The sequence below is a fragment of the Poecilia reticulata genome, chromosome 20 (assembly GCF_904066995.2).
Source record: "Poecilia reticulata chromosome 20, P_reticulata-male-v2, whole genome shotgun sequence".
In the NCBI taxonomy this organism is placed as follows: Eukaryota; Metazoa; Chordata; class Actinopteri; order Cyprinodontiformes; family Poeciliidae; genus Poecilia; species Poecilia reticulata.
Genome location: NC_088849.1, coordinates 18476808 through 18503008, shown reverse-complemented (window position 1 = coordinate 18503008; position 26201 = coordinate 18476808). Strand labels below are relative to the sequence as shown.

The 26201-nt window shown below is 39.1% G+C and overlaps 3 protein-coding genes across 4 annotated transcripts in view; all 3 read left to right on the top strand.

Moving 5' to 3' along the window:
• The first annotated feature begins 201 nt into the window (after positions 1-201).
• On the top strand, positions 202-12723 carry mrc1a (mannose receptor, C type 1a). The gene is made up of 30 exons (XM_081601670.1): positions 202-1380; positions 1464-1865; positions 2205-2378; positions 3108-3263; positions 3346-3459; positions 3541-3681; positions 3779-3958; positions 4614-4771; positions 4849-4965; positions 5040-5155; positions 5295-5443; positions 5802-6001; positions 6099-6214; positions 6307-6388; positions 6491-6635; positions 7042-7080; positions 7417-7580; positions 7696-7772; positions 7878-7978; positions 8049-8188; positions 8308-8410; positions 8672-8841; positions 9295-9400; positions 9995-10227; positions 10321-10483; positions 10561-10713; positions 10791-10907; positions 11085-11243; positions 11319-11351; positions 11440-12723. Exons 1-30 carry the CDS (start codon positions 1311-1313, stop codon positions 11679-11681), a joined length of 4320 nt encoding a protein of 1439 aa, XP_081457796.1. The 5' UTR covers positions 202-1310; the 3' UTR covers positions 11682-12723.
• A 492-nt stretch (positions 12724-13215) lies between these two features.
• On the top strand, positions 13216-23949 carry LOC103456875 (zinc transporter ZIP12). The gene is made up of 12 exons (XM_008396702.3): positions 13216-14596; positions 15931-16242; positions 16347-16554; positions 17055-17188; positions 17283-17454; positions 17980-18152; positions 18648-18803; positions 19010-19090; positions 20712-20784; positions 20903-21061; positions 21157-21344; positions 22029-23949. Exons 1-12 carry the CDS (start codon positions 14348-14350, stop codon positions 22155-22157), a joined length of 2034 nt encoding a protein of 677 aa, XP_008394924.1. The 5' UTR covers positions 13216-14347; the 3' UTR covers positions 22158-23949.
• Positions 23950-25772: 1823 nt separating this feature from the next.
• cacnb2a (calcium channel, voltage-dependent, beta 2a) overlaps positions 25773-26201 on the top strand; it is a 71224-nt gene continuing 70795 nt past the window's right edge. The window contains exon 1 of one of the 2 annotated variants that reach the window (XM_008396703.3): positions 25773-26124. In XM_008396703.3, the coding sequence (XP_008394925.2) occupies positions 26041-26124 (84 nt within the window). In that variant the 5' untranslated portion in view covers positions 25773-26040. The remainder of the gene's footprint in view (positions 26125-26201) is intronic. The other variant, XM_008396706.3, reaches the window with a different exon arrangement.

The following is a 26201-nucleotide window of genomic DNA, read 5'->3' as shown; positions in this document are numbered from 1 at the left end:
GTTTTGCAAAAAAAAAAAAAAAATGTCACTTCAATTAAAATCACAAATGTGTGATTGTAATTTTAAAAAAAGTTTTTTTTTAAGCAAAACTCAGTAGGCTTTTCTCATGGTGACATGCATTAACAATTAAATTTTTGCTTTTGATTTTTTCTTTTTTCTGCAGTTCCATGTTAAAGTTTGATGCAGCTTTGCTTTCCTGAATGGACCGTCTTCATTTCCACTGCAAGTGTAGCAAACAGGCAGCTCTTTTTATAGATTACAGTACACTAAAAGGTTGCATTGTGCTCTTGTTTATATTTTTAATAGTGTAATTCTGTAAAGACAAAATATCTCTGGTGGTCCAGCTCTGATTTACATATCTTGCTAAATTGCGGGTTTGAATATTGCAATACTTTCCTATAGCAAAACAGACCTGCAGAAAGAAATTACTAATAAAATATCTTACATATGCATAGTTGCATGCTCTATATAGAGATTTTCCTTAGCTTTGATTGTATATCTCACAATTTTGTAATTTATCATTGTTTTTTAAAATCTGAAAGCTGTGTGGCTTTGTTAATATTCTGTCCTAGAATGAGGTTAGATGTGCCCTTTTTTTTTTTTGAGCACCTGCCCCTTTAGTGGTCTCTGCCGTAGGATATGTAAAGTGATCTCCAGTGATTTAACATTCATTGGCTCCCTATGCATCTTTCAACAGACATGTAGCCAATTTACCTGTATCCATGTCACTGTTGCAACATTTCTGGATAGTCTTGCAGACCAGATTGTAATAATCTCTGCTTACTTCCCCAAACAGGAAGCAGGATTTCCTTCCTGCATACTATCTATCTACAGCTAGAATCATCTCTGTAATCGATAAATTAAAGCCTGATTTGAGGGGATCCCGTCAAGAATTAGACTGGCAAAGCAATGCAAACTTAAATTAGTCGTTCCTAAAAGCCAACGATCATTTGCGAATCATCTTGATAAATCTTTTCTGACTGATTAGATGCACATTGAAGGTCTTTTAATAACTTGTCAAACCTAAAGGACATTTGTTTCAGGTGTTGTTCTTCTACAGGTCATTTGTTTTGTGTAGTAGTGAAAGCCTACTTCCTCTTCTCTTTTTCCACAAAACTCTTTGAAATCCCAGGGAAACTGCAGACATCCGACCAACCGTGTTACCACGTGACAGGATGTCCATCACTGTGATTAAGGGCACAGAGACACCATGGTTCTGTCATTGCTGCTCTCTGTCGAGCAACTCTCCACTCAACAGACTCCCATTCTCATGACTGGGAAACCTTCTGAGTCTAATCCAGACTTTGAGGATGTCACCTTTCTCAACATTTGCTCTGATTCTTTGTCTCCTGCAAGCTCTCCACATCAAAGCTGCCATTGGTGAGTATCGTGGACACATTTGTTGATTCTGTGAGTTTGGGGGAAATTCATCAGCATATTTGTGTTGTGCTGTTGTTTTGCAGACAGTGGTATTTTTCTGATCTTCAACCAGAACCACAACAAGTGCATAAAGGTAGAAAGCGCCAGCTCGGTAATACTGGCACAGTGCAATCCCCGTGCCACAGAGCAGCAGTTTCGCTGGGTCTCAGAGTCTCGCCTTCTAAGTCTCTCCCTCAAGCTGTGTCTAGGAGCCACGGCAATTAAAGACTGGGTAAAGGTGCTTCTTTTTGAGTGCGACGAGAGTAGCAGTCTTCAGCACTGGCAATGTAAGAATGAGACCCTCTTTGGTTTGAAAGACCAAGATCTGCACCTTAATTGGGGCAACTTCAAAGAGAAGAATGTAATGATCTACAAAGGCTCAGGGGAGTGGAGTCGCTGGAAGATATTTGGCACTCAGGGGGACCTTTGCTCAAAGGGGTTTCAAGGTAGGAGTTTAGGGTCTACAATACATGAATCTATCCAGCTTTCTGGAAAGCTTGGAGATGACTCAGAGGTTCCCCATGCAATAATTTCCGTGTAAGTGAGAGTTGCACAGTCTCATTACATCAAAAATTAAAAAAAATCAAACACTGGTGCAAGTTAAAGGCAAACAACTTGAAATGCAGCTCATCAAATAACTTATTGGGTATGCTCAGCCCACTATGCATGCCCTCTGAGTTTCACATTTCTTTAAGTAAAATCTGATTTCAATATTTTTTCTGTTTTGTCAATGTTCACAGCATAATGACAATGATTCTAACCATATCTAATCTTTACATCCTCAGAGACCTTTACCATAGGAGGCAATGCATTCGGAGCCCCCTGTCAGTTTCCATTCAAGTACGCTTCGAAATGGTACGCTGAATGCACAACGGTTGGGCGCACAGACGGGCAGCTGTGGTGTGCCACTGAGAAGGATTACCACACAAATATGAAGTTTGGGTTTTGTCCAACCAAAGGTACGGCTGTTTTTTTTTTGTTTTTTTTTTCCTTTATCTTAAAGTTTCTCCTGGGTTTGTATTTTTGATCATTTTTTATATTTGTGTTCATTCTTAGTTATTCTTTGTTTTCTGTCATTTTGCACATATTTTTTATTAGACTCCCCTCTGTGCCATAACTCCTACAGCTTGCCTGTCAGATTTCTCTCTCAACTTCATTCTATCAATAGTCAGCCACCGATTCTCTATCCATTGAGCTTCCCTGGTATTTAAGCTTCTCAGTTTTCAGTCACTAACTGATGGATTCTTTTGGTGTTTCTTTCATGTTCCCTTGCACTTGTCCTCATATTGGTAGTCCATTATTTCCATGACAATTTTTATGTTACTTTACTACTCAACTTTGTTGGCCCGATGCCCTTCAGTCCTTCTGGAAAACCGTGACACTTGCATTGTATTTCTAAATTACTTTCCCTGAATTGGCTTGATCATGAGGTGATTTACAACTTTTTATACTTTTCTGGGATTTATCCCAGAAAAGGGATAAATTTTTATCAGGGTCTTGCTTGAAATACATGTACTTTCTGGTCACTAAAACTTCCCAGGTTCTTCCTAAAGCTACTCTTACTCTCCTAGATCTTAAAAACATAATTTCCCCTGGGTAATTAATCAGTTTGCTGAAACAGTACCTAGAAAATTATGGAAAGTACCTGTTTTTTTTCCTTGTTGACTTCTGTATTTCTCACAATCCAGGATCTCTTGGTTGGGACACTGACCCAGTCACCAGGGTTCAGTATCAGAGGAATACACAGGCGACTCTGACATGGCACCAGGCCAGGGTGAGCTGCCAGCAGCAGGGAGCAGATCTCCTCAGCATCGTAGAGCTGCACGAACAGTCGTACATTTCAGGTATAAAGCAAGCATTCGGTCAATTACCTGTAACATGATTCAGCTGAAAATCAATCACCCTCTGATTTATGTGTTGATAAAGGGCTAACAAATCATTTGGGAACATCTCTGTGGATTGGGCTAAACAGCTTGGACTTTGAGAGTGGATGGCAGTGGAGCAATGGAAACCCATTCAGATATCTAAACTGGGCCCCAGGTTTGCTAAAGAACTTGATTCTACAAGATTTATGTATCAAATTGGAGTCAAAGAGGTTGCAACTAACAGTGAATCCCTCAGGTAATCCATCTTCAGTCCCTGGGGACAGCTGTGCAACTCTAAATACAAGAAAAGCATCAAAATGGGAAAGCAGTGTTTGCAGCAAAAAACTAGGCTATATTTGCCGTAAAGGAAACTCAACCAGTCTGCCTCCACCACCAGGTAAATTGTTTACAGAACATATTTCAAGATGACCCCTTTCAGGGCAATGCATCTGTATTTGCATGTGTTCTTACTTCCGTTTGTCCTTAATTTCCAGATAAAGGGCCCAGCTTCTGCCCGAGTCACTGGGTGCCCTATGGAGGACAATGTTACTACCTGGAGAGGAGTAAAAAGATGTGGCGGGACGCTTTGGCAGCGTGTCACAAAGAGGAAGCAAATTTGGCCAGCATAAGCAACATAGAAGAGCAGAGCTTCATTATAACGCAGTCAGGATATTGTAAGTGGTGATTTACATTACTAGAAGTCTACAGTAGTTATAAAGCAACCAGAATTTGGTGGTAAACTACACAAATATCTGCAACGTGAATTCAGTGTTTGGTGGCGGGCGGCTAAAATACGCTTTCTTCTGAGTCGGGAAGTCCTCACCTTACTGTGACTCAAAAATGACAAACACTGCTAAGTGGTACTACTTCTTACTTTTAATGTTGTTACACATTAATGGTTATATTAGTTGCATTAAAATTCCATAATCCAGTTGAAATAGCAAAATTATATTTTTTAGCCTTTGCTTTATTTGTTTTCCAAATAAATTGTACAACAGTTATTTGGAAAGGTAAAAATGCCCATAAAACAAATGTCATTGTAGAATTTGTTTTACATGTGAAATATCAAAAGATATCTGCATAAATATATCTATGGAGACTAAGGGGCTTTACAAGTCTCACTTTCTGATGTTTATAAGTTAGGAAAACAAGGGTGGAAAAAAGACAATTCACCAAAGCATGCTGATATCTCTAGTAGGCAAATTAAAAGTTTAAAGCAAATACATCTGTGACAAACAAGGCTGGATGAATTATTTTAGCAATTAAACAAAACAAACAAACAAAAAAAAAGTCTTGCATTCACTTCCATCTCTGTGTTTTTCACCTCAGTACAGACAGATGTGCTCTGGATCGGGTTGAACGATCAGAGGAACCCGATGTTGTTTGAATGGTCTGATCGCTCTCATGTGACCTTCACCAACTGGCAGAGTGATGAACCATCTCACGCTACCAACCACCAGGAGGACTGTGTCCTGATCAGAGGAAAGGTAACATCTACAGCTGTCCTGTTGTAAAGACTGCAGTTAATGGATATGCTGTAATTGTTTCCATATTTCTCGTGAAGGAAGGAAAGTGGGCAGATCACATGTGTGAGAAGACATATGGATATATTTGTAAGAAGAAGGCTTCCACAAAACTGACCGGAGGTACCCAAGAGGAACTCAACCCAGGATGCAAGCTTGTGAGTAATGTGGCTTAACGTTAATAAAACATAGAAGTGATACGACTCAATGCGTTGACACTTTGGTTTTGTAGGGCACCACTAGATTTGGCTCCTATTGCTATGAGATTGGACGTGAAACAAAAACGTTTGAAGAGGCAATGCAGGCATGCTCAAAAGGGGGTTCGAACCTTGTAGATATTGCAGACAGGTAGGAATCATTATTAATCTTGCGACTAAATGACCTTAAATCTAATGAAATGATACAAATATTACTAATAATTGAGTTCAGATACTATTTATAGCGATTTGTGCTGAAACACTCATCAACTCTTGCTTTTTCCAAACAGATATGAGAATGCTTTTCTCGTCAGTTTAGTGGGACTGAGACCAGAAAGGTATTTTTGGATGGGGTTGACCAACACAGAGGACAGGAATATTTTCAAGTGGACGACAAGAAGACGGGTTACCTTTACTCATTTCAATGTTGGCATGCCAGGTAAAGTCCATGTTCTTTAACTGTTTAGCTGTCTATCTTTATAGTTAAATGTATGTATACGTTTCTTATTGCAGGGTGTTTTGAATTACCGTATGTTGCATATGAAAAGTGTAAAATAAACTTACCTTGCCTCAATTATGCTTTTTTAAACTATAGATTTGTTTAGTTGACCTCCGTTTTTAGTTTTTACTTAACAAATGAAAGAATCTGAGCATAAACAAGCGGTCTTTTTTTTAGATTTATTGGTAAATGTGTATATCTTCATTATAGTTCTGCATGTGAATCTAATTTACATTTGTCGTTTCTAAGTGAGTAGAACTAAGATGAGTTTATGCTTTTTTCTTTCTGGAAAAAAAAGACAGAAAACAGGGGTGTGTTGCCATGACAACTGGGACTTTTGCTGGCTTATGGGATGTTATCAGCTGCAGCAACAAAGAGAAGTATATTTGCAAAAAGAAGGCCGAGGGTGTGCTTGCGACAACCGTCCAACCGACCACCCCACAGCTGAGCTGTGCTTCTGGTTGGACGCCTGTTGCTAAAAGGAACGTCTGCTATAAAGTAAGAAGGAAGTTGTGAATTTTTTAGTTTTTTTAATAATATGATGATACTTGTAAAAATATATATATATATATACATTTTCTTTTTTATTTGAAAGGTTTACAAGAAAATGAAGGAGAATAAAAAGACTTGGCAGGAAGCACAGGACTTCTGCAAAGCCATTGGTGGAAACCTGATCAGCTTACTGAGTATGAGGGACTTAGACAATGTGAAGTATGTTAACCTGCGCTGACATCCTCGTTGGAGCTTCCTATATTTGGCCGATCCAAAAGTCCTCCGCAAATATGTTTTCTGTTTTCTTGCAGTGTTTACAGTTCTGATCCGGTCTGGATAGGCCTGAGACTCATGGGTCCCAATCAAGGTTTTGTCTGGAGTGATGGATCACCTGTAAGACATGCAGCATTTACGGCAATAGTAGTAATAATAATAAAGTTGTGACTGATCGTTTTAACTCGAATTATTCTTTTTGTCCTAAAAACTGTAATCTAGTTCAGTTTTGAGAACTGGGGCTATGGAGAACCAAACAACCACAATGACAACGAACACTGTGCAGAAGCTCAGTTTTACTATGGACGTCACTGGAACGATCGGAACTGTGACTCCTATAACGACTGGATCTGCCAGATACGCAAAGGTAAAACTCACTGTGGTCCCAACGAGAAACAAAGCTTTTCGCTTCAACGTACTGCAAACACTTAGTGTGAATCAGTCAATTTTTAAGTTTTTTGTTGTAAACATTTTCTTGACAAAAAACTTCCTCGATCAGATTTCACAAAACCAACTATTGCTAAGCACAGATAATGAGCTCAAATTGTGCGGGTTTTTTTTGTTGTTGTTTTTTTTTTGTTTGCTTTTCTTTTGTCTGTGTTGTCACAATTATATTTCTGTCTTGGAGGTGGCTTTCCTTCAGATCATCAAAGTTAGACTCATAATTACAACTCAAGGAGTGAAATATGTGGTAGTGAGTCAACATTTTGAATGTATGTATGAATTTCAATTCCACAAATGTCACAAAATTGTTATTTCTATTGCATTTTCAGGTGTGACTCCCAAACCTGAACCAGTCTTCGTTGTAGAAGGTAGGTTTCAACATTATGACCATTTTCGTCAGAAAAACTAATCAAGTAACAAGTCAAAACCTAAAGGGTAGAATAACAGTCACCTGGTTTGTTGAAAATAGAAACCAAGATTCACATGTCAGTTTTAGCAAATTAATATCATAATAAAAAGCAAAAAAACAAAAAAACTCAAGTGAAAATAAAAGATCCAAACATAACTTACCCTTGGAATACTTACCAAATTGTGATAAGCCAACACTCGTTTTTATGTGAACTAAGAAAACTGTGGGTCAAACAAAATGAGAAACAATCTTAACTAATATTGCTGACCCATAAAGCTCTTTGTGCTCTTTCCAGTATTCAACACCACAGAAGACGGGTGGCTCATATACAATGACAGTCATTACTACATAAACAAAAACAAACTACCGATGGAAGCTGCAAGAGATTACTGTAAAAAGAACTTTGGTGAACTTGCAGTCATAACAGGCGAAAGTGAAAGGAAGTTCCTCTGGAAACAGGTGAGAGTTACATTTTATTGCTCAATAAGGGAGGTCAGAATGACCACAATACTTGTTTTTTAAGTTATACAACAGTTTCTGATTTAAAGTTTCTCTTATGTTTATGCTTACACAGTTAACAAGGGACTCTCAAACACAACACCATGCACAATACTACATCGGTTTGATTGTGAACTTGGATCAGTCCTTCAGGTAAATAAATTAGTTGGGGCAATTGAGCTGACCATAGAATTTGCCAGTAGATTCAGTTTAGTCTTCTTAAATTAAATAACTCCCTATATTATCTACTGTTTTCAGCTGGGTAGATGGAACACCAGTAACGTACACTGCATGGGAAAACAATGAGCCAAACTTTGCAAATAATGATGAAAATTGCGTAACAATATACACAAGCATGGGTAAGTCTGATTAAGATAAACTTTGAATATTTACTGTTGTCACTTTGCTTTATAAATTCTGCATGTGTAGGTTATTGGAATGACATCAACTGTGGTCTGGAGCTGCCTTCTGTTTGCAAAAGAAGAGGCAGTTTTATTAATACAACAATGGCACCAACTACCCCTCCAAAAGGAGGATGTGCACCTGAGTGGCTTAACTTTAAAGGAAAGGTATTATTACAAAGTTTGGCACATATTTTCTCACTGTAGTTTCCCCAGTAAATTCTGTTTATAAATTCTAAGGATATTGGAAGTGACGCTAGCGAATAAAATTTGCCTTGTAAACTCAGTGCTACAAATTCTTTGCGGATAAGAAGAACTGGAAAGATGCCAGGACCCACTGCCAGAAAGAGGGAGGAAATCTTGTGTCTATCACCAGTGAGAGAGAGCAAGGTCAGCACCCACACTGTCTCATAAACACTCATAAAAGACGGATTCGATTTGCTTTGCTCAAGATTCACAAACCAAATCAATCTTAACTTGTACAAGTTTATCGGAGGGCTGTCTAAAGCTTAGGCACAATTTTAGTTCTGCTCTTGTGTCTATGTTTGGAATTTAAAGTTCAGATTTGACTTATTTAGAACCCCAAAAATAGCTTTACAATTTGAGTTTTTGCACATGCATTTCATGCAAGTTCCGTCTTTTCCTTTTCAGCATTCCTAACAACACAAATGCTGAGCCAAAAGGAGGATCTGTGGCTGGGCATGAACGACATCAATTGGGAAATGCATTTCTTGTGGACAGATGGCAAAGCCATTTCATTCACTAACTGGGCCAAAGGACATCCCACATCAACACCTGACGGACGCTTCTTTCTGGATGAGGTTTTTACAACTTTATTGAAGTTCTAGCCTTCAGGTCACTTGGTTGCTTTACATTTTGTTCTTTCATAATAGTTTTTTTTTCTGTCTGTCATAATATTTGTCTGCTCTTTGAGGCTACCATAGATTTTCTTCATCATAGTTTTGTTTGTTTATGTGGAAATATTTAAAATTCAGACTTTCTCACTAGAGTTTTTTTAAACTGGCACAAAAATGATCTTAATCTGATTGTCCTCAATTTTCACTCCCACTTTGCAATATAAATACTAGATACAATAGGGATATGAATATTAATGCTACATTACATATACAGATTGTGTCTTATGCTTTGTTCTTCATATTGTGGCCAGAACTATTCATTTATCGGATTAAATAAATAAATAATAAAGCAACCAGGTTTTGTACATTTTGAAAAGAAAAAGGCAACTCATTTAACTTTTCTCTTTTCTTCCTGAGGTGTTTGACTGTGTGATCCTGGTTGGCAGCATCCTCAAAATAAAAGGACAGTGGAAAGTGGAAGACTGTGGTGAAAAACGCGGCTTTGTCTGTAAAAGGAATGTTGGTGAGTAACGTGTGGGCTTACAGCAGAGAAATGAAAATAAAATGAGTAAAAATAGAATAGAATTATGTCCCATTTTAATGACATAAAACTATGGCTACACTGTAGCATATGCAATATGATGTCCAATTCAACCAGGTTGCATAGCATTTTAAAAAATACATTCAATTTGAATAATTTTTCACTTTCTAAGTTCTCAAAAAATAAATTAAACTACTTATGGGCCTGTTCGCACAAGCCATCTTTGTGTAATTTTCTACAATAAAACCTAGGGAACAAATAAGGTTTAATTCAACCTTTGTTGTTATTAAACACAACATGAGGAAAAGACAGGCCTCTAAGGTAAAATCACAAAAATAAATAAATAAAATCTTGTTGGTTTACTTTACCCCAATGACTCAAACTGGAAGTTGTACAACTCCAACAATGGGTGATTTCTTCAGCAGTAGTACTGCTTGAAGTCCTTGACATTCATTATGGCCTTTCATTTTGTTTGGAGACAGAAGTGATTTTTAAAACATGTTTAAGAAAGATGCAGTTGCCAGGACTTCTAGAATAAACCTGTCGACAACTGACTCACATGTCTTGTTTGTGCAGATTCCCAGATTGCGGTGCCAGCCACCACTGTTTCACCAAAGTCCTTTTACAAGATTGGCAATGACTCCTACAAACTGGTGGCCCAGAAGATGAGATGGGATGAGGCTCGGAGGCAATGCCAGGCAGACGATTCAGAGCTGGCCAGCATTCTGAACCCCATGATCCAGGCTTTTGTCACCTTGCAGATTTCCACACTCAAAGAACCAGTGTGGATCGGCCTCAACAACAACGTGGTAAAGCCTGCTTTTAAACATTTCCACCAGAATTATATTTTAAACATAAAACCTTTCTAGTTCTGTGCTAATTGTCAATTATTTTCTTTCCAGACCGGAGGTCGCTTTAAGTGGGTGGATAACTGGCCTCTCTCTTACACCAAATGGGGCAAGAATGAGCCAAAAAACTATGGTTGTGTGTATATAGATGTCGATCACACATGGAAGACAGGGGAATGCTCCAGCACCTACTATTCAATCTGCAAAAGGTCACAGGGTAAGCTAATCTCTTAGTTACCTTTACAGCTGTCCACTGCCTAAACTATAGAATAACAGATCTTACCTCTTTTTCAGACTTGGCGCCGACTGAACCACCACAGCTTCCTGGCAACTGTCCAGAGCCAAAGAAGGACAGATCCTGGATGCCTTTTAGGGGTCACTGCTATTATTTTCTGGGCTCTGTGGTCGACAACTGGGCTCATGCCTCAGTTGAATGTATGAAACTAGGTAAGTTGTGAAAACTTTGCACACACTTCCCTCATCTCAATGGATGAACTCCAGCCACATGTGTTTGGGTTTTCTAGGTGCTTCGCTGGCGAGCATCCAGGACCCTGTGGAGGCAGAATTCATACAGAAGAATATTGAAAGCCTGCAAGATGAAGCCAAAACTTTCTGGATTGGTCTCTACAAGTCCCATGATGGTGAGCATAATAGGGCTAATTTCAGACTTTTTTGACTTAAAAAATGTAATATTGTGCTTAAAAAACCCCATGAAGGTTTCATGTATGCACACTATTAAAAACTCATTGCAGAGGTTGCAGTTCACCGTCTCCTGGTCATGCAGATTAGTTTGTCTGATTGTTGTTTCTCTGCTTCAGATGAGTGGATGTGGATCGATAACAGTGTTGTAGACTATACCAACTGGAAAATAGGAATGCCAAAGTCCGACTCGTGTGTGAACATCCATTCTGACAGCGGCGAGTGGAGCACAAACAGCTGCAGCAGATACAGGTCTTACATCTGTAAAAGGCCTAAAGGTGAGTTTAACCTGCTGCTATGTTATTTATATCTATATTGGGCACTTACACTGAGGTCTTGCTATATTTCTACAGTCATCCCACCTACATCAAAGCCTCAGTTCGTAGGTAAGTAAATGAAGCAATTTATTCCATAGCATAATTAAAATGAATTATAGATCATTGTGTCTAATTTATGGTTCTGTTTCTTTGGCAGTTCAAACTGTTAAAGAAGCATCATCACATGGCTCTGCCGGCATCACAGTGGCTATTGTGCTGATTGTCATAGCCATAGTCGGACTCGCTGCCTTCCTCCTGTTTCGCAAACGGATACGGTTGCCCATGGCGACCCTGGCTGAGTGCACCTTTGACAACAAGCTGTACTTCAACAATCCAAATCGAGTGCCTGTGGACACTAAGGGCCTGGTGGTGAACATAGAGCAGAACGAACAAGCATGAGGAGACACCAGTAATAATCAGCACAAAAACAAATGATTCTAAATTATCTTTATTACCTTCAGTTTATGAGGAAACTGGCTGAACGACTTTGATTACACTAATTGAAAGGTCATGATGCTAGAAACCAAACTCCATTGAGTTTATGTTCATAAATGTATATATACAAGCAATATATTGCAGAAAGTATGGAATTACCCCTCTGAAAAGTATAGTTTGGCCAGTAGCGTGTAAAACCAGTGCACCTCATGTAGCCATACTGACTGCCTCTGCAAACACTGGTCATATCATAATAAGTAGAGGTGTAATAGACCTCCAAACGTTCTGAGTCCTTCCGATTACCTCAGTGAATGAGTTTCCATTGCCAAGAAAGTGTATCTAAGCTTTGCATCACCAAGTGCAATGCAAAGTGTTGCATGCAGCAGGGAAAAGCAGGCAGCTAAGTTTGGGATTGACTCCTTCCTATCACAACATGACTTTACACCAGTGCACAAAGCACGGGCCAGAAAGCCATGAATGAATGAATGAATGAATGAGCTTTGTGTGAAATAACTTTATTTCCCTCCACAGAGTCCTGACCTCAACTTGACAGGACATTTTTGTGATGATTTAGAGTGGAGACTGTGAGCCAGGCCTTCCTGTCCATCACCAGCTCCCAAATATACTTTTAAAGGAATGGCCAAAAATTAAAGTATACAAATTATTAACCCCTTTTGGAGAGTCATAAAGATTGAAATTGTTAAGATCATATTAAGCATAAATAAATAAATGAAATTATTGCAGGTAAATTCATGCATATATGAAGGCAAATATATTAATAATTTTGGCTACATAGTGCATGCATCAGTTTAATATGTACAGAAATTGGTGACAAATCAGTGTAGTTGTGAATATTTACGTGTTCGAAATCATGAAAAGAATATCTGCCTTTTGAGATCAACAGATCCTCCTCAGATGTGATGCTTGTCAATATTTGCTACAGACCATTCAGTACTCCTTACACTATTGTAAATAGACATTGAATAAATAAAAAAACGATTAAAGTCACTGGGTTTTTTTTGCCTTTTTTTCTACAGAATCTTATTAAAAGCAATGTAGAGTTGAATAACATTCTCAGAGCTTGATTTCCAAATGCACAAAGGATGTTAATCTTTTATCAAAGATTAGAGAGAGTAGAAGATGAAATACCAAATAAGGTGAAAAGGGAGGAAAGAGATTGATGGTCCCTTTTGCTTTCAAAGGTTCCTAAAATGAAGATATAATTCAAAATGAGAGCAGTAAAATCTGCTTCAGCTTTGTAAAATGCTATTTGAAAGAGATTAATTGTACTGTCATTGTTCCTTCCCATTCTTAACACTGTTGTAGATTACAACTTTTACCAGTCTGCAGTAGTTTACTCACATTACTGTTGGTGGTAATTTACTGTGAATACAATAACGCACTGAAAAATAACATAATATGAAACAATTTCTCTGTTATGGTAATTATGAGTATAATCTATTTAAGTGGTTGTTGCTGAATACTGATAAAAGAAAAAGGTAAATGGTGGTGTTTTAATAGGCCTTTCCAGGAGTTTCAAGTGAGGGAAAGTATCATCTGTAACAGTGTTGAACTTTACACAACTAAAATCAGATCTTCTTTAAACATCAGTGCAGATCTGAGTCGGGCTATAAACTGTAGCGTTGGTAATTCACTCACAACTACCATAATCTCACACCCACTACTAATCTGAATGTTGCAAATGAAGCTGTGACCCCTTTAAAACTCTCACAGCTAATCTTCAGGGACTGAGTCAAACTCTTTTTCTTCCAAGACGGCTTTACCAGCTACACCGACACTAAAAAAAAATCTCCCAAAATAAACCTTCTGCTGATCCAACAAAGACAATCTGTTGTCAGAGATAAACAAAGCTGGATGCAGCAGCTGTGAAGAGCAGAGCAGTCTGGTAGTCTGATGTGCCAGGTGTCAGTGTTGTTTTTCAGGATCGCTTTTTAGATTAAAAAATAAAAATCTTGCTGCTGTGCTGATTCGACCTGCAGGGTATCCCACGTGGGAGGGTCATAGAAAGCCTGCTGTATCTTGCTCTGTATTTTTTTATTTTTTATCTTTGATGAGTCAGAGATCATGAAAAAGTAAGAAACGCTCACTCAAGCTTGCTCTTGCCTGCTCCCAAAGTGGGAGAGACAAATTAGATCCACAAAATGTATTTACCTGTTGACAGTATGAAGCACAGTGAGAAAAGGACGAGAGATTTAAAGTATATTGTAAGGAATCAACCCGTCCCAAAGGCTGCACATCACTTCAATAGAGCAGCTTTGCGTTGTGTATTTGTTGTGTAGCTATTTGGTCCTTCTGTCCTCATTTGTCTTCAAACGCTAATTAGTTTCTCGACAGCAAACCAGCCCATTCTTCCCCCCTGTGCTCTTTCACTTGCTTGCGCTAATCCTTTTGTTTGGGGCTGAGGGGCCCAGGCTTTCACTAACTAACCACGTAGCACTGTAAGGATTGGTTCGACTCAAGAGTGCCCGCTGAGATCTCGTTTTCCATCCGCTCAACTTGACTATTTCTTCTCTTGATTTTCTTGTCTATGTTTATTATCCAGCACTGTCTTGGTTAGTCTTGTTCCCTGTCCTCGGGGCTTGAGGAAGGCTATCTACGCTGTTGGGAACATGCGCTTTTGGAGCTCGGCTCCATGTTTGGTGCTCCTGCTGCATCTTTGTGAGCTGGGGAGAGTCACAGGAGGTAAAGCACAGGACCGGCAGTATCTGCCGGAGACTCTTAGGACTTTGGGTCTACCTTTGGGGAGTGATGAGAAACCTACACTCCTGAAGAACAGGACTGGTCTACTGATCACTAAATTGCTCCAGGATGTGCACTGTGCTGAGAGGACAGGCTTCACACAGGACATGTGTGAGAAAGTAAGGCCAGTCTTATTCTTTTTATGATTCTGTTGATAATCACTTGACAGTACAGTACGGACTGTGCTGTATTCATTTCACATTCCAGGAAAAGTACAACGCTTTGCAGATAAAAATTATATTTCCTCTATCAGCCTCACAAAATGGACTTCGGTCTAGACTTTGTTTAGGCCATTCTACCAGAAAAATGTATTGATCAAATTCAGGGGTTTGGGACATTTTCTGTTGGGAACATTTTTCTGGAAGTCTTTTGTGGCCCACACTCAACTTGTAAACCCCTATGATCCAGCACTTATAATTTCACTAAGCAAACCGAGACATATGAACAGTAGATTAACAGAAATTATCAGTTTTTCATTAATATTTGGACTCACAATAAAAAAAAATATACCTTAACAAATCCACTATTTAATGCAGTTTTGAAAGATTTACGAATGCATTTATCAGACTCACCTAATGTGACTCTTGGAACTGTTACCAAGTCTCATTTGCCTTATTAAATGACAGTTTGCAACTTTTCTCCTAAACAAACGGATGCTTGCAAAGGATTTGGCTTCATCACAACCAGTCAGCTCTGCAGTCACATGTAGTCCTTCAAAACCCCTCCCTCTGCATGACGCTTAGGGCTTTTTGCTAATTCACAATAAATCCTGCCCTCATTCTATTCTTTCTGTCAAACAGGGATCTCATAATTGTTGATTGTTTTAGTATTCGAACTCTAAGGAAGCTCAGAAACTCTCATTAGCTTGCTTAGGCCTGTGATGGCGCTCCAGACTACCTTAACTCAAAGATTTGTCATCAATTTCACATTGCAATGAAAACAAAAAAAAACAAACATAGATTATCAGTTTATCAAAACCTTTCACTAGCTTGACTTATGCTGAATTTTAAATACTTAAGTCTTCACTCTTGGTTTATGTTTGTTTTATTTTAGTTAATGGCTGAAATGCAAGTGCGGAGGCTTGAGCACTTGACCTCTGTGGGCCGTTCATGCTGAGTGGCTTTAACGTTGCTCGGTTTGACCTAATAAAATGGATTTAGAAGCGGTGCATGTTTGGCCAGTTGGGCTGTCAATAGGATTATGTGCCTTTTGTGCCTTGAAAGTAAGATTTTGAATTCAATCAAGCAAATTCCTCTGCAGATTTGGACTAACAGCAGAGTTTTACCTACTTTGCAAATATTTTAGACATTGTTGGTGAGTCAAACTGAGCTTTTGTGTTTTCTTCAAAAGTAGCAGTGTCCTAACACTGATCAGGCTAATTCTTTAGATCAGAAACTAAAACAAAAACTTCATGGCCTGACGGTTTGCATCTTTCTTGTATTTCTCCTTGCAGTGCCTGACACCAAACGTGGCCCTCTCTGTGCTTGACGATGACAGGACTGAACTGACAGAGGAAGATTACCACAAGATCTCAACTGTCCTGCTGTACTACATAATTAACTTGAAGGATCTGTGCGTTTCAAACATCGGCCCTCCACCGGCCCTTCCCTCCTCGTCTGTGAACCTGCAGTTCTATCTGCTGCATTTCACCAGCCTGAATCCAAATGAAAACCATCAGTTCCTGTCACACAGCGAGACAGAGAGAATTCTGCGGCTCATCAGCCAGCACTACAATCCCTCCAACAAGGACATGCGCGATTTCCAAGTAGGGAAACTTGTTGTTTTTTGTTGGGGGTCTTTTTTTAAGACAGATGTATGTTATCAGAATGGGTGCAAATGTCTATGTAAATAATTTATCTTTGATTTCAGTGTATTCATTCAGCTCGTCTTCTCGAAGAGGTGGATGTAGATGGAAATCCTGGTGCAAGAGTGGCAGACGTTCCCAAAGTAGCAGCAGCTATAATCAGCAACATCCTGCAGGGACACTGCTTTGCACCGAGGAGCCTCCCATCCCCCGACTTCTTCATAGATTACATATTTCAGTCGCTAAATTGCTCTAATAACCTAGAGATCGTAGGTAAGTGAAAGAAAACGCCATCATGTCACAAGTTTTTACCTTATGCTTTTGGTTAAAAGAAAGTACACTGTTTCAGTGCAAAGTAGTCATAGCTTCAATTTTAATGAATGTATTAATTAACTTGTTATATGTTAATTATAGTTATATGTTAATATAAAACATAAGTTTCAAAGGCTTTCATTCACTATTATATTTAAAAAAAAAAGAATTATGTACAGTTTTGACCTTTCTTCTAATTACCTTCTGCAATTCCCGTTGAAATGGATATTTTCTTCTGCGCCAAAACCTCACTGATGGTGACACATTTTTATTTCACTATTGCTTGGTGTTGATCCAGATTTGACCGCTTCAGTTTAATGCGTTTATTCGTAATTGTTTTGCCCATTCCTGTCCCCTCTTCTAAGACAAATTTCTCCCATCTTACCTTCTTATTCACAAATCTTTTGGCGTCATGCAATAAGTTTGAACCAATGCTGCATTCTGACCATATCTCTACCCAGACCTGGAAGAGCTGCTTCATCGGTTAGGTGATGGAAAACCAATGCACTCTTACAAACAGAAGAAGACGGGCATCAAACAAAGTTCACATTTGCTACAAAACTTTAGCCACAACACTGATGGAGACTGGACACAGGTGATGTTTAATATCAATAGGGCAGTATCGCTTTAAAACTGATTTCAAATACTTTAATCAACTTGTTGTTTTTGTTCTTTTTTCACCCAACTAGGTGTGTTTGTCAGCCAACCAGTTGGTGGATATTTTTGCTCTTGACCCTCATTTATCCATTTCCAAAGAGCAATTCCAGCAAATTTGTCCTGCCATCGTTCAGCAGCTGCTAGGCAACGCCTGTGGGTCACTACAGCAAAATTCGAGAGGGTCGGTACCTACTGCTATTGAGAGTAAGCCAGTCCTATAATGGTTCATTTCATAACATCACAATCCTTTCAAATGACCGATTTTAAGTTGTAAGGTTGTTTAAAGAAAAAGAATAAAACTTAACTATAATGAATCTGAAGATTCAACAGTGTAGCATGCTTCTCCTTTTAAAAAATATCAGTCTGACTTATTCTACTTCCAGTATAATTGGTAATACCTTCAATATTTTTGGTAAAATAGCACACATTTTTAATTTGAGCTCACAGATAAAGACAGTAACTGAATAAATGCACCAGGAATTTCAGGTGATTGGAATCATTAGCTTGATCAATTCTGACCAGGCTGGTTTAATACTGAAAAATTGATTCCTCTTCCAGTCAGTCAATACGCCACACCAATGTTACCAGGTGTCGCTGAGTGAAAACTCGGTGTAAGCTGTTTCTCCAATGTAGGCAAAAATATTTTCCCTCTTTCAAATTGTTTAATTTTGTAATGCGTTTTTAATATGTTATACCTTTAATCTAGACAGAGTTTCCTCCTTCCTGTAGAGTACGGCTACAGCACAGCTGCCGTCCTGATAATCACAGTTGGATCCATGTTCGGGATCTGTCTGCTATTCTTCAACTCCTGTCAGGAGACCTACACGCTCATCCTGCAGCTGTTTGTGGGCCTGGCAGTGGGAACCCTCTCAGGTGACGCTCTCCTGCACCTTATTCCACAAGTAAGAAACCCCTGAAGCATTGGAAGGGCCCTTCCCACTGGATCGTACCTGCGCCATGACACAGAAACGTACGGTAAATCAACAACAGAACGTGGATGAAGTTTGCAGGCGTCTCTTTTTATGTGCAAAGCAGTACGAGAGCTTCCCAACTTTGGCACCAATGAATCTGTAATCCGTGTATCGTTTGTTCTCTTCTTCTGACAACCAAAAATGAAAAAGTGATTGTTTTTTAATTTGATGCAAATTTCAATTCAAAGTCTATAGATTGTGGGACATTTTGCAGACAGGATGGTGTTGGTGGTGGAATTGTTAAGACAAGAGGAAAAAAATTGTGAGTACTGAGAATGAAGTAAGGTCAACAATGTTCAAATGGTATGTTGAGATCCAGGAGACGATTCGATAGTTCAAATCCAGTGCAAAGGGTCCCTAATAATCCAAAACACATCTTACTTGTGAATTAAATTTTAAATTTGCGTACTTTCATGTCCTTTACAGATTCTTGCCCTACATGACAGCACTCATAGTCATGATGATGTGCTCTCCAATGAGGATAAAGACCATCTGTGGAAGATCTTGGGCTTGATTGCTGGGATTTATGGATTTTTTCTCCTTGAAAGGACATTTTCCTTTTTAGCCCCTTCTCATGGTCACGTAAGAGTTTTGTTTTCTGGAGCCTATATTTCGGATTTACTGACACAGAGAAAGACACTTCAACCACAGATTATCACAGGAAAGCGACTAAAACGCTGACTGATTTCTTTTAAATAAGCTGTGTGAGAGTCCTGCAAAGACAAACACTTTAGTCATGACTTTGCATGTTGAGTGATAATGGTCGCCTGATGTTCTTTTGTCTGCAGGGTCACTGCAGCGACCTTCCCCTAGACCTGAACTGTAACGGTCAGTCTCAGAGGAGCAAATCCATTTCCACCATCCAGTTGGTGAGTCTCATCGCAGCCCCGAATGAACTGACGGGTAGTTTGAGGACTCCTGGCAGAACCCACTCATTCCCGTTATCTGCCCTTCTATTTACGTTTTTGTAGAACAAGAGATGGGATACATGACAAAGCAGCTCAGAAAATCATACTGCAAAAGTTGCAGAGAACAAATAAACTCAAATAAAAATAAATATTTGCTCTATTAAATTCCCCTTGAATCCTTCCTCCTCTGTTGTTATGTAATTGTAGACGTGAAGCAGTGTGGGAGGGAGTAAAGAAACACGGCAAGTAGGATGTTGGACAATGAAGGATTACATTTTCCAGAGAGCTTGTATTGAATTGAAAAGAGGCCTTTGAATGCCTACTTGAAAATATTTTTGGACAGACACAAGTCCAAAAAAAACCAACAAAAAAATAAAACAAAGCATCAATGTTCAGGAAAAAAATCTATATGTTTACTGCACAGATACTCTTTTTTTTTTTTTTAAAGAAAATATGTTTTGGTTCATCTTTGACGTTCAATTCATTGTGGTTGAGTTTGGAATCTCAGACTTGGATCAGATGAAAGAACAGAGAACTTTGTTTAATTTGAAAGTACTTCATGCTCTGAAAACCGATACTCTAAATTTATATGTAAGTCATAATCAATGCTTGGAAACACTAACTTTTTTTCCCCCTCTTTCTTAGACTTCAATGTGTGTTGGAAAACACATTTAGCATAGTCAAAGTCCTGCTAAAATGTGATATCAATAAGTACATTAAAATATTTTGCAGGTACACGTCACAATAAAAGCATGTTAACGACTTGGTATGTTTTGTTTTACAATCTGCTACCAAATATACATTAGCAAAGATTGTCCGGTATAAAACACATATTGAGAATGAATCATGTATGCAAGTGTTTCTGGTCAGAATAACTGCCTTCTTCAAAAATAAAGTGGTGGAAAAAAAAAATGTTTTAAGTAAACAGAACTGTATATAATTTCACATCAGTCAGTTACTTTAACTGTAAATGCTTAACAAGTTCGATTCTCAGCACGTGTTTCACACAGGAAGATCATTAGTGAAGCACTGCCTCCAACCTCTACCATAGAAAACATCAATTTTGGAAATAATAATAAAAAAAAAACCCAAAATAAAAACAGAATCTTTATAGCTAAACATTACATTTACTTACTGTTTTGGGTTATTTCAATCTGATCACATGACATGCAAATATTTATAGAAACTTGAGTGAGTCAATCAAAGTGTAACATGTTTTTAATATTTTGAAATCAACGTATAAAGCACATGGAGACTAAAATGATAAAAAATAGTATGTGAAAGATGTTCAAATATGGGAATTTCCTCCCTTTGCAAGTTTGAACCCTCCTTTTGCTACCAATGCGTTGCCATGTTTTTCTAGTCTAGATATTTAAATATTAGAGATCATAACCCCTGAAGTGACCAATTTAACTCAGTGATTTATTGAAGACAAATAACCACATTCCTGACAGTAAACTATAAGCAGGTCACAAAAAGGGGTTCAAAGAAGTTGAAGGCCCAAAGGAAAGCAATTAAAATGTTGAGAGGTTAAAAAAAAATCACCTCAGAGCTCGTAATAAATGTCTCCGTTTTTTTTTAGGGTTCAGTGGAAGATGTAGAGGGCTCAGAGATTTATCCTAAATGTACAAATACAGAAAGCACTCCTGGACAGAGTAAGTAAAACAACTAATTCAGAATGAGTCAAACAGTCCTGTGCTGTGTAATTAGTAATTTGGTACAAAAGAGCAGCTGTCTGAAGACCAGCTGTAATTACACACTCTGTGTGTCCAGAACAAGGGGTTCCTGTGCTGGCTGTGATGGTAATCGTGGGAGACAGTCTTCATAACTTTGCCGATGGCCTCGTCGTCGGAGCGGCTTTCTCCTCATCAGCCGAGACCGGCATGGCAACCACTGTGGCCATTCTGTGCCACGAGATCCCACACGAGATGGGTGAGGGGTCATTATTTCTGTTTGTCCCCCTGATGTTAGAGAGCGGAAAACAATGTGCAGGAGTGACCAAAATCTGCTACTTTTCTGACTTTAAGGGGACTTTGCGGTGCTACTCAGCTCTGGGCTCTCAGTGAAGACTGCAGTGCTGATGAACTTCCTAAGCGCCCTGACGGCTTTCATGGGCCTTTACGTCGGACTCTTTGTCTCGTCAGACACAGATGTGCAGCAGTGGATCTTCTCCGTCACGGCTGGGATATTTCTCTACTTGTCCCTGGCAGAAATGGTAAGGCATTTTCATGTGCTCTAAATCTGATGCTCAATAGATTCTGAGAAGAAAAGGATTAACATACTGTCTTATAAATAGCCCCTGGTAATGAGGTGTACAAAACCCTTAAATGTTTTTTCCTTTGATAATTTTTTTTCAACCACAACACAAATATAATTTAAAACAATTGACATAAATGCATATCTAAAATGTTGATAGGTTTGCAAATAGGTCAAAAACTTATTCATTTCCCTAATACATGGATAATGATGTTGCAGGATAAAACCTGCTTTGATAGTGCAATGAGATACATCCGCAAAGAAAACAGTCTTGTAGAGGCTGATGAAGTTTTTTGTGTTTGCCTGTTTTTTGGTTTTATTGGATATGTCCCACAATGTTGTGGTGATTTTTATAGGAACATTATGGTTACAGACACACTAGTGTCTGTGAGCATATTAAATGGTAAAGAGTGAAAACAATTCACTCTTTACCATTTAATAATGTTATTTTGGGTTATAGAAACCATGTTTCATAACCTGAACGTAAACTTTGGTTTACCACATTCTTAAACAGCAGCTTCCTCTTGAGATGGTATAGAGAAAACATTGGATTAGGCAGCAATAAGAAAATTAGAGCCAATTGTTGTTTATTCACACTGCTTGGTGTTTGTAGTTTAACCTCTTATCTTCCCTCTGTCGCTAGCTTCCAGAGATGAATCGAGTGAAGACCAACAGACCGTTTGCCATGTTCCTCCTGCAGAACCTTGGTTTGCTTCTGGGCTGGACTTGTCTTTTGTTGCTGGCGCACTTTGAACACAAACTCAAATTTTAATTGCAGCTGTCACGCAAGATTAAATTGCAGCAGATGCTGACTGTATATTTTCATTTTTTTTTTGCTTCTAAGTTAATGATTAACTAACAGATACAAGCCCCACTTCCTGGAGAAAATTGCTCAGTCACAATGTAATAGAAAATATGCTCGATTTTCATGAACGTTTGAGACTCGTTTTATATTCTTGATTCATATTTTTAACCCCTTGATTTTTACTGTTGTTGAACTACATACAATGCCAGTCACTGTTATTCAAATAAAGTAATTAAAAAAAAACTAAATCCGGGTTTCCATTATCGCTTTCATTTTTCATACTTCTTAAAAATGCAAAGGAACTCAGAGTAGTCATGCTTTCACACAAAACTACTGGCAACAAGCAAAACTTTAAAGTTTTCAATAAAGAAGGACCCTCTTTTTCAGGCATTGATGTTTTTTTTTCCTGTTTTACAGCTATTTATAAAACTCTGTTGTTATAGTTGTTTCTCTCATCTTCGACGCTTTGTTCTTTGTTTTTCCGAGGTCTCTGTGTGATCCAATATGAGGGCATTTCCACCCACCTGAGCTACTCGTTTTCTCCATCCACCAACCTGGGTGACTAATGCCTGATACTGTACAAACACACAGAGTCCGACCCACACAGTGCAAAACACTCTTCAGCTGTCAAAGTGGGCCTGCAGGAGGAGGAGGAGGAGGTAGAGGACAGCAAGATGAATAGATCAGCTGCAATAAAATAAGTGAAAGATAATTTGACCATAGAACTGAATTTGTGATAATCACATACAGTGAGTGGGCTAAAAAAAAAAGTTTTGTTTCTTTCTTAATCAGTCTGTGATTAACCCTGTAATCTTGTTTTTTTTTGTTAAACTGCACAATCAGTTCCATCGGCGGTGCTCTCTGGGATTATTTCCCTATCATGTCAGAAAAAGCTGACGCCGTTTACTGCGGCTTCCCGATCAGTGTCCAAACAATGGAAGGAAGTCCACAGCCTTTTCTCCTATTCTTGCAAAACTGATGTTGGTTTAGAAAGTGCCAGCACTCGTTGGCATTTCCAGGAAAGCACGGACCATGTGCGTTGTGTGTAAGTCTGCACTTTATCAGTGAAAAAGACTATTTTTTTGGCACGTGTGCATCTTTTCAAGGCAACCGATGCCAGCATGGAGGAAGGAAGAGCTTTCAACTTGGGGCACATTGTTGTGCAACGCTGTCTATCCTCGCTTTTCTCAGCAGAGACCTGACGGAAGAGTTCAGCTGCAAGGGCACGAGAGCGCACAAACAAGAGAGAGCAGAGAGACAAGGCAGGAAACATAAAAAGATTTTTTCTTTTTTTTATTTAAACCACATCAGTGGCCATAATCCTTTGGATTTGGATTTTTTGCATTCAGACAAACCCGCACAGGACCAATCCATAATTTTCAGCAGCAAAAATTATTTCACACCATCTGTGAGATTTGTGTACAGCAGATTTTTTCCCAGCCCTTTTGTCAAAGAATTGCTTGTTTAACCTTTTTAAGAGTGTGAAAGTCGCAAGTTGAAAACAAAACAGCGCAGAAACAAGACTGGTTGATTTGTGTGTGATGTGTCGTCTGTAACCTCAGGAAAATGTTTGTGCAGAAGTATCACTTGGCATGTTAATGGTTTTCCAGATAGACAAATAGATAGATACATAGATGCTATCCTGCTATTATCACAGACTGAGTCACAGAAACTGCAACAAGGAAACCAACCTGAGATATTCTGTGCATTTAGAAGCAATATAATGCAAATGCACCGAGAGCCACCAGAGGGCGATGATGCAAAGAGAATGCAGCAGCTCTCAGCCGATCTTCACAGAGCTGCTCCAGGTTTATTTGACATAAGAAAAATTAATTATTATACATTTAACTCAACAAGAAATGTTTGCTTTAAATCATTTACATCATGTTAAACTTGTCAGAAAAATACATGTATATTTACATGGATTTTGGATGAGAAAATCAGTTGTCTATGACTGACATTTAGTTTTACATTTTATCCATCCATTTTTTTTTTACACCCTTGTCCCTCAGTGGGGTCGGGAGGGTTGCTGGTGCCTATCTTCGGCTAACGTTCTGGGTGAGAGGCGGGGTACACCCTGGACAGGTCGACAGTCTGTCACAGGGCAACACAAAGACACCCAGGACAAACAACCATGTGCACACACACACTCACACCTAGGGGCAATTTGGAGTCATGTTTTTGGACTGTGGGAGTACCTGGAGAAAACAGACACATGCACAGGGAGAACATGCAAACTCCATGCAGAAAGACCGGGGCCGGGAATCGAACCCAGAACCTTCTTGCTGCAAGGCAACAGCTCTACCAACTGTGCCACTGTGCTGCCCCCGTTTTACATTTTAGTATGAAAAAAAAACTAGCTAAACTGTATCATGTTTGTTTTATAGAAAAATAGAGTAAAGAATAGATTTCACAGTGAACAAAGACAAAGTTCAGCCTCTCTGTATTTTCTATTTATTGTGTGACTGTTTTGTATGATATAGGTCTATCGTGGTGTGTTGTACATGTAATTTTGAAAAAATTTAACTCATTTAGATTAATAAAATAGTCATATCTGTCACACTGTGATCTGAAAAAAAGAATGTTTTTGACATAAGCAATAGGTTGCTCAGTAGCTGGACATTATAATACTGACAAACAGTTTTATTTTTTCTTAACTGGTTGGACCCTGTCCAGATCAAAGACTAACTGAGAATAAGTAAGCTAAAAAATGATGCTCAAAGACTTTCAAAGACACAGATACTGCCTGAGTCTGTCATAAAACATTCTTCTCAAACTCCTGTCCTCAAGGGACAACCCTTAGCACACCTGGCTCCAATATCAGCTCATTAGCAGCGTTCAGTGGAACTCGACTACATGCTAGCACCTTGTGTTTAGAAATGGGGTCCAACCGACCCCACACCCGTAAAACTTGTATCATTTGCCAGTCCTCAGTCCTCACACGCACAAGGGCTAGTGAGGCTTGTTTTACCATTTTATTCAATGTAAAGGACAATGGACACATCTAAAAGTTACAGGTCTCTGGACTTGAAGGACTGCAATTTGAAACCACCGCCATACAGTCTGGGAAAAACGTCTTCATCCGAAAGTACAAGTGCAAAGGACTTGTGTAGTTTCAGCGGAAGAGGAGTGACAATTTAAAAAAATAAAATGTAACATTTTAAATTGCATATAATTTAAGCCGTATTTTACCTTCACTTCCACATTTATGCACTACTTTGTGTTGGTCTGACCGCCACATAATCTCAAAATACGTTGAACCTTGAGGACATATTGTGATAATATTAATACTATTGCTTTCGGCGCAATACACTCCCGCGGAAACAATTAAGCATTTTTGTTCCCTGTAAACGTGTCACTCCTTGACGCGGCTCTTTATAATCTGAAGAATTAATGTTAAACTTGCCTCTTCTGGAGGGACTCTGTGATTTAAGTTCATCCCATGACAGTGTGAGGAGGCTGGGCGGTGGAGGACAGGGCGCATGGAGCGGCGACAGCAGCGCGCGCGCGCTCTCTCTCTCTCTCTCTCTCTCTCTCTCTCTCTCTCTCTCTCTCTCTCTCTCTCTCAGCCCGTGTGGGAAGGAGAGCGCTGCTCAGGAGGCTCTGTGATGCTGAAGGCTAAAATAAAACAAGGAGTCACATCATCACCGGCATCGGAATCCGAGTGGCTCCTCCTCTAATCCTGCCGAGTCAAACTTGAAGATTGGCGCTGAGAGCTGAGCAACAAGCAGCTCCTCTCCCCTGCTCGGCACACACGTGTTAGGCATGCGCGTTTGCGTTCGTCTCGGTCGCAAGTGGGGTATTTCTCCAAGAAAAAGAGGGTCCCTCAGTGTTTTTATGAAGTGGTGTAATGGTCGTCAACAATAGCCCCAAAGCTAAAGCAGAAAACCCTCCGGAAAGTCACATGGAGACTCTGGAACACCCGACTCTTCAAGTAAGTTGTTTTAATTTAAAGTAATTTAACTTCCTGCTCTTCATAGTGTTTAACGAAAACAAAAGTTTAGACGGTGA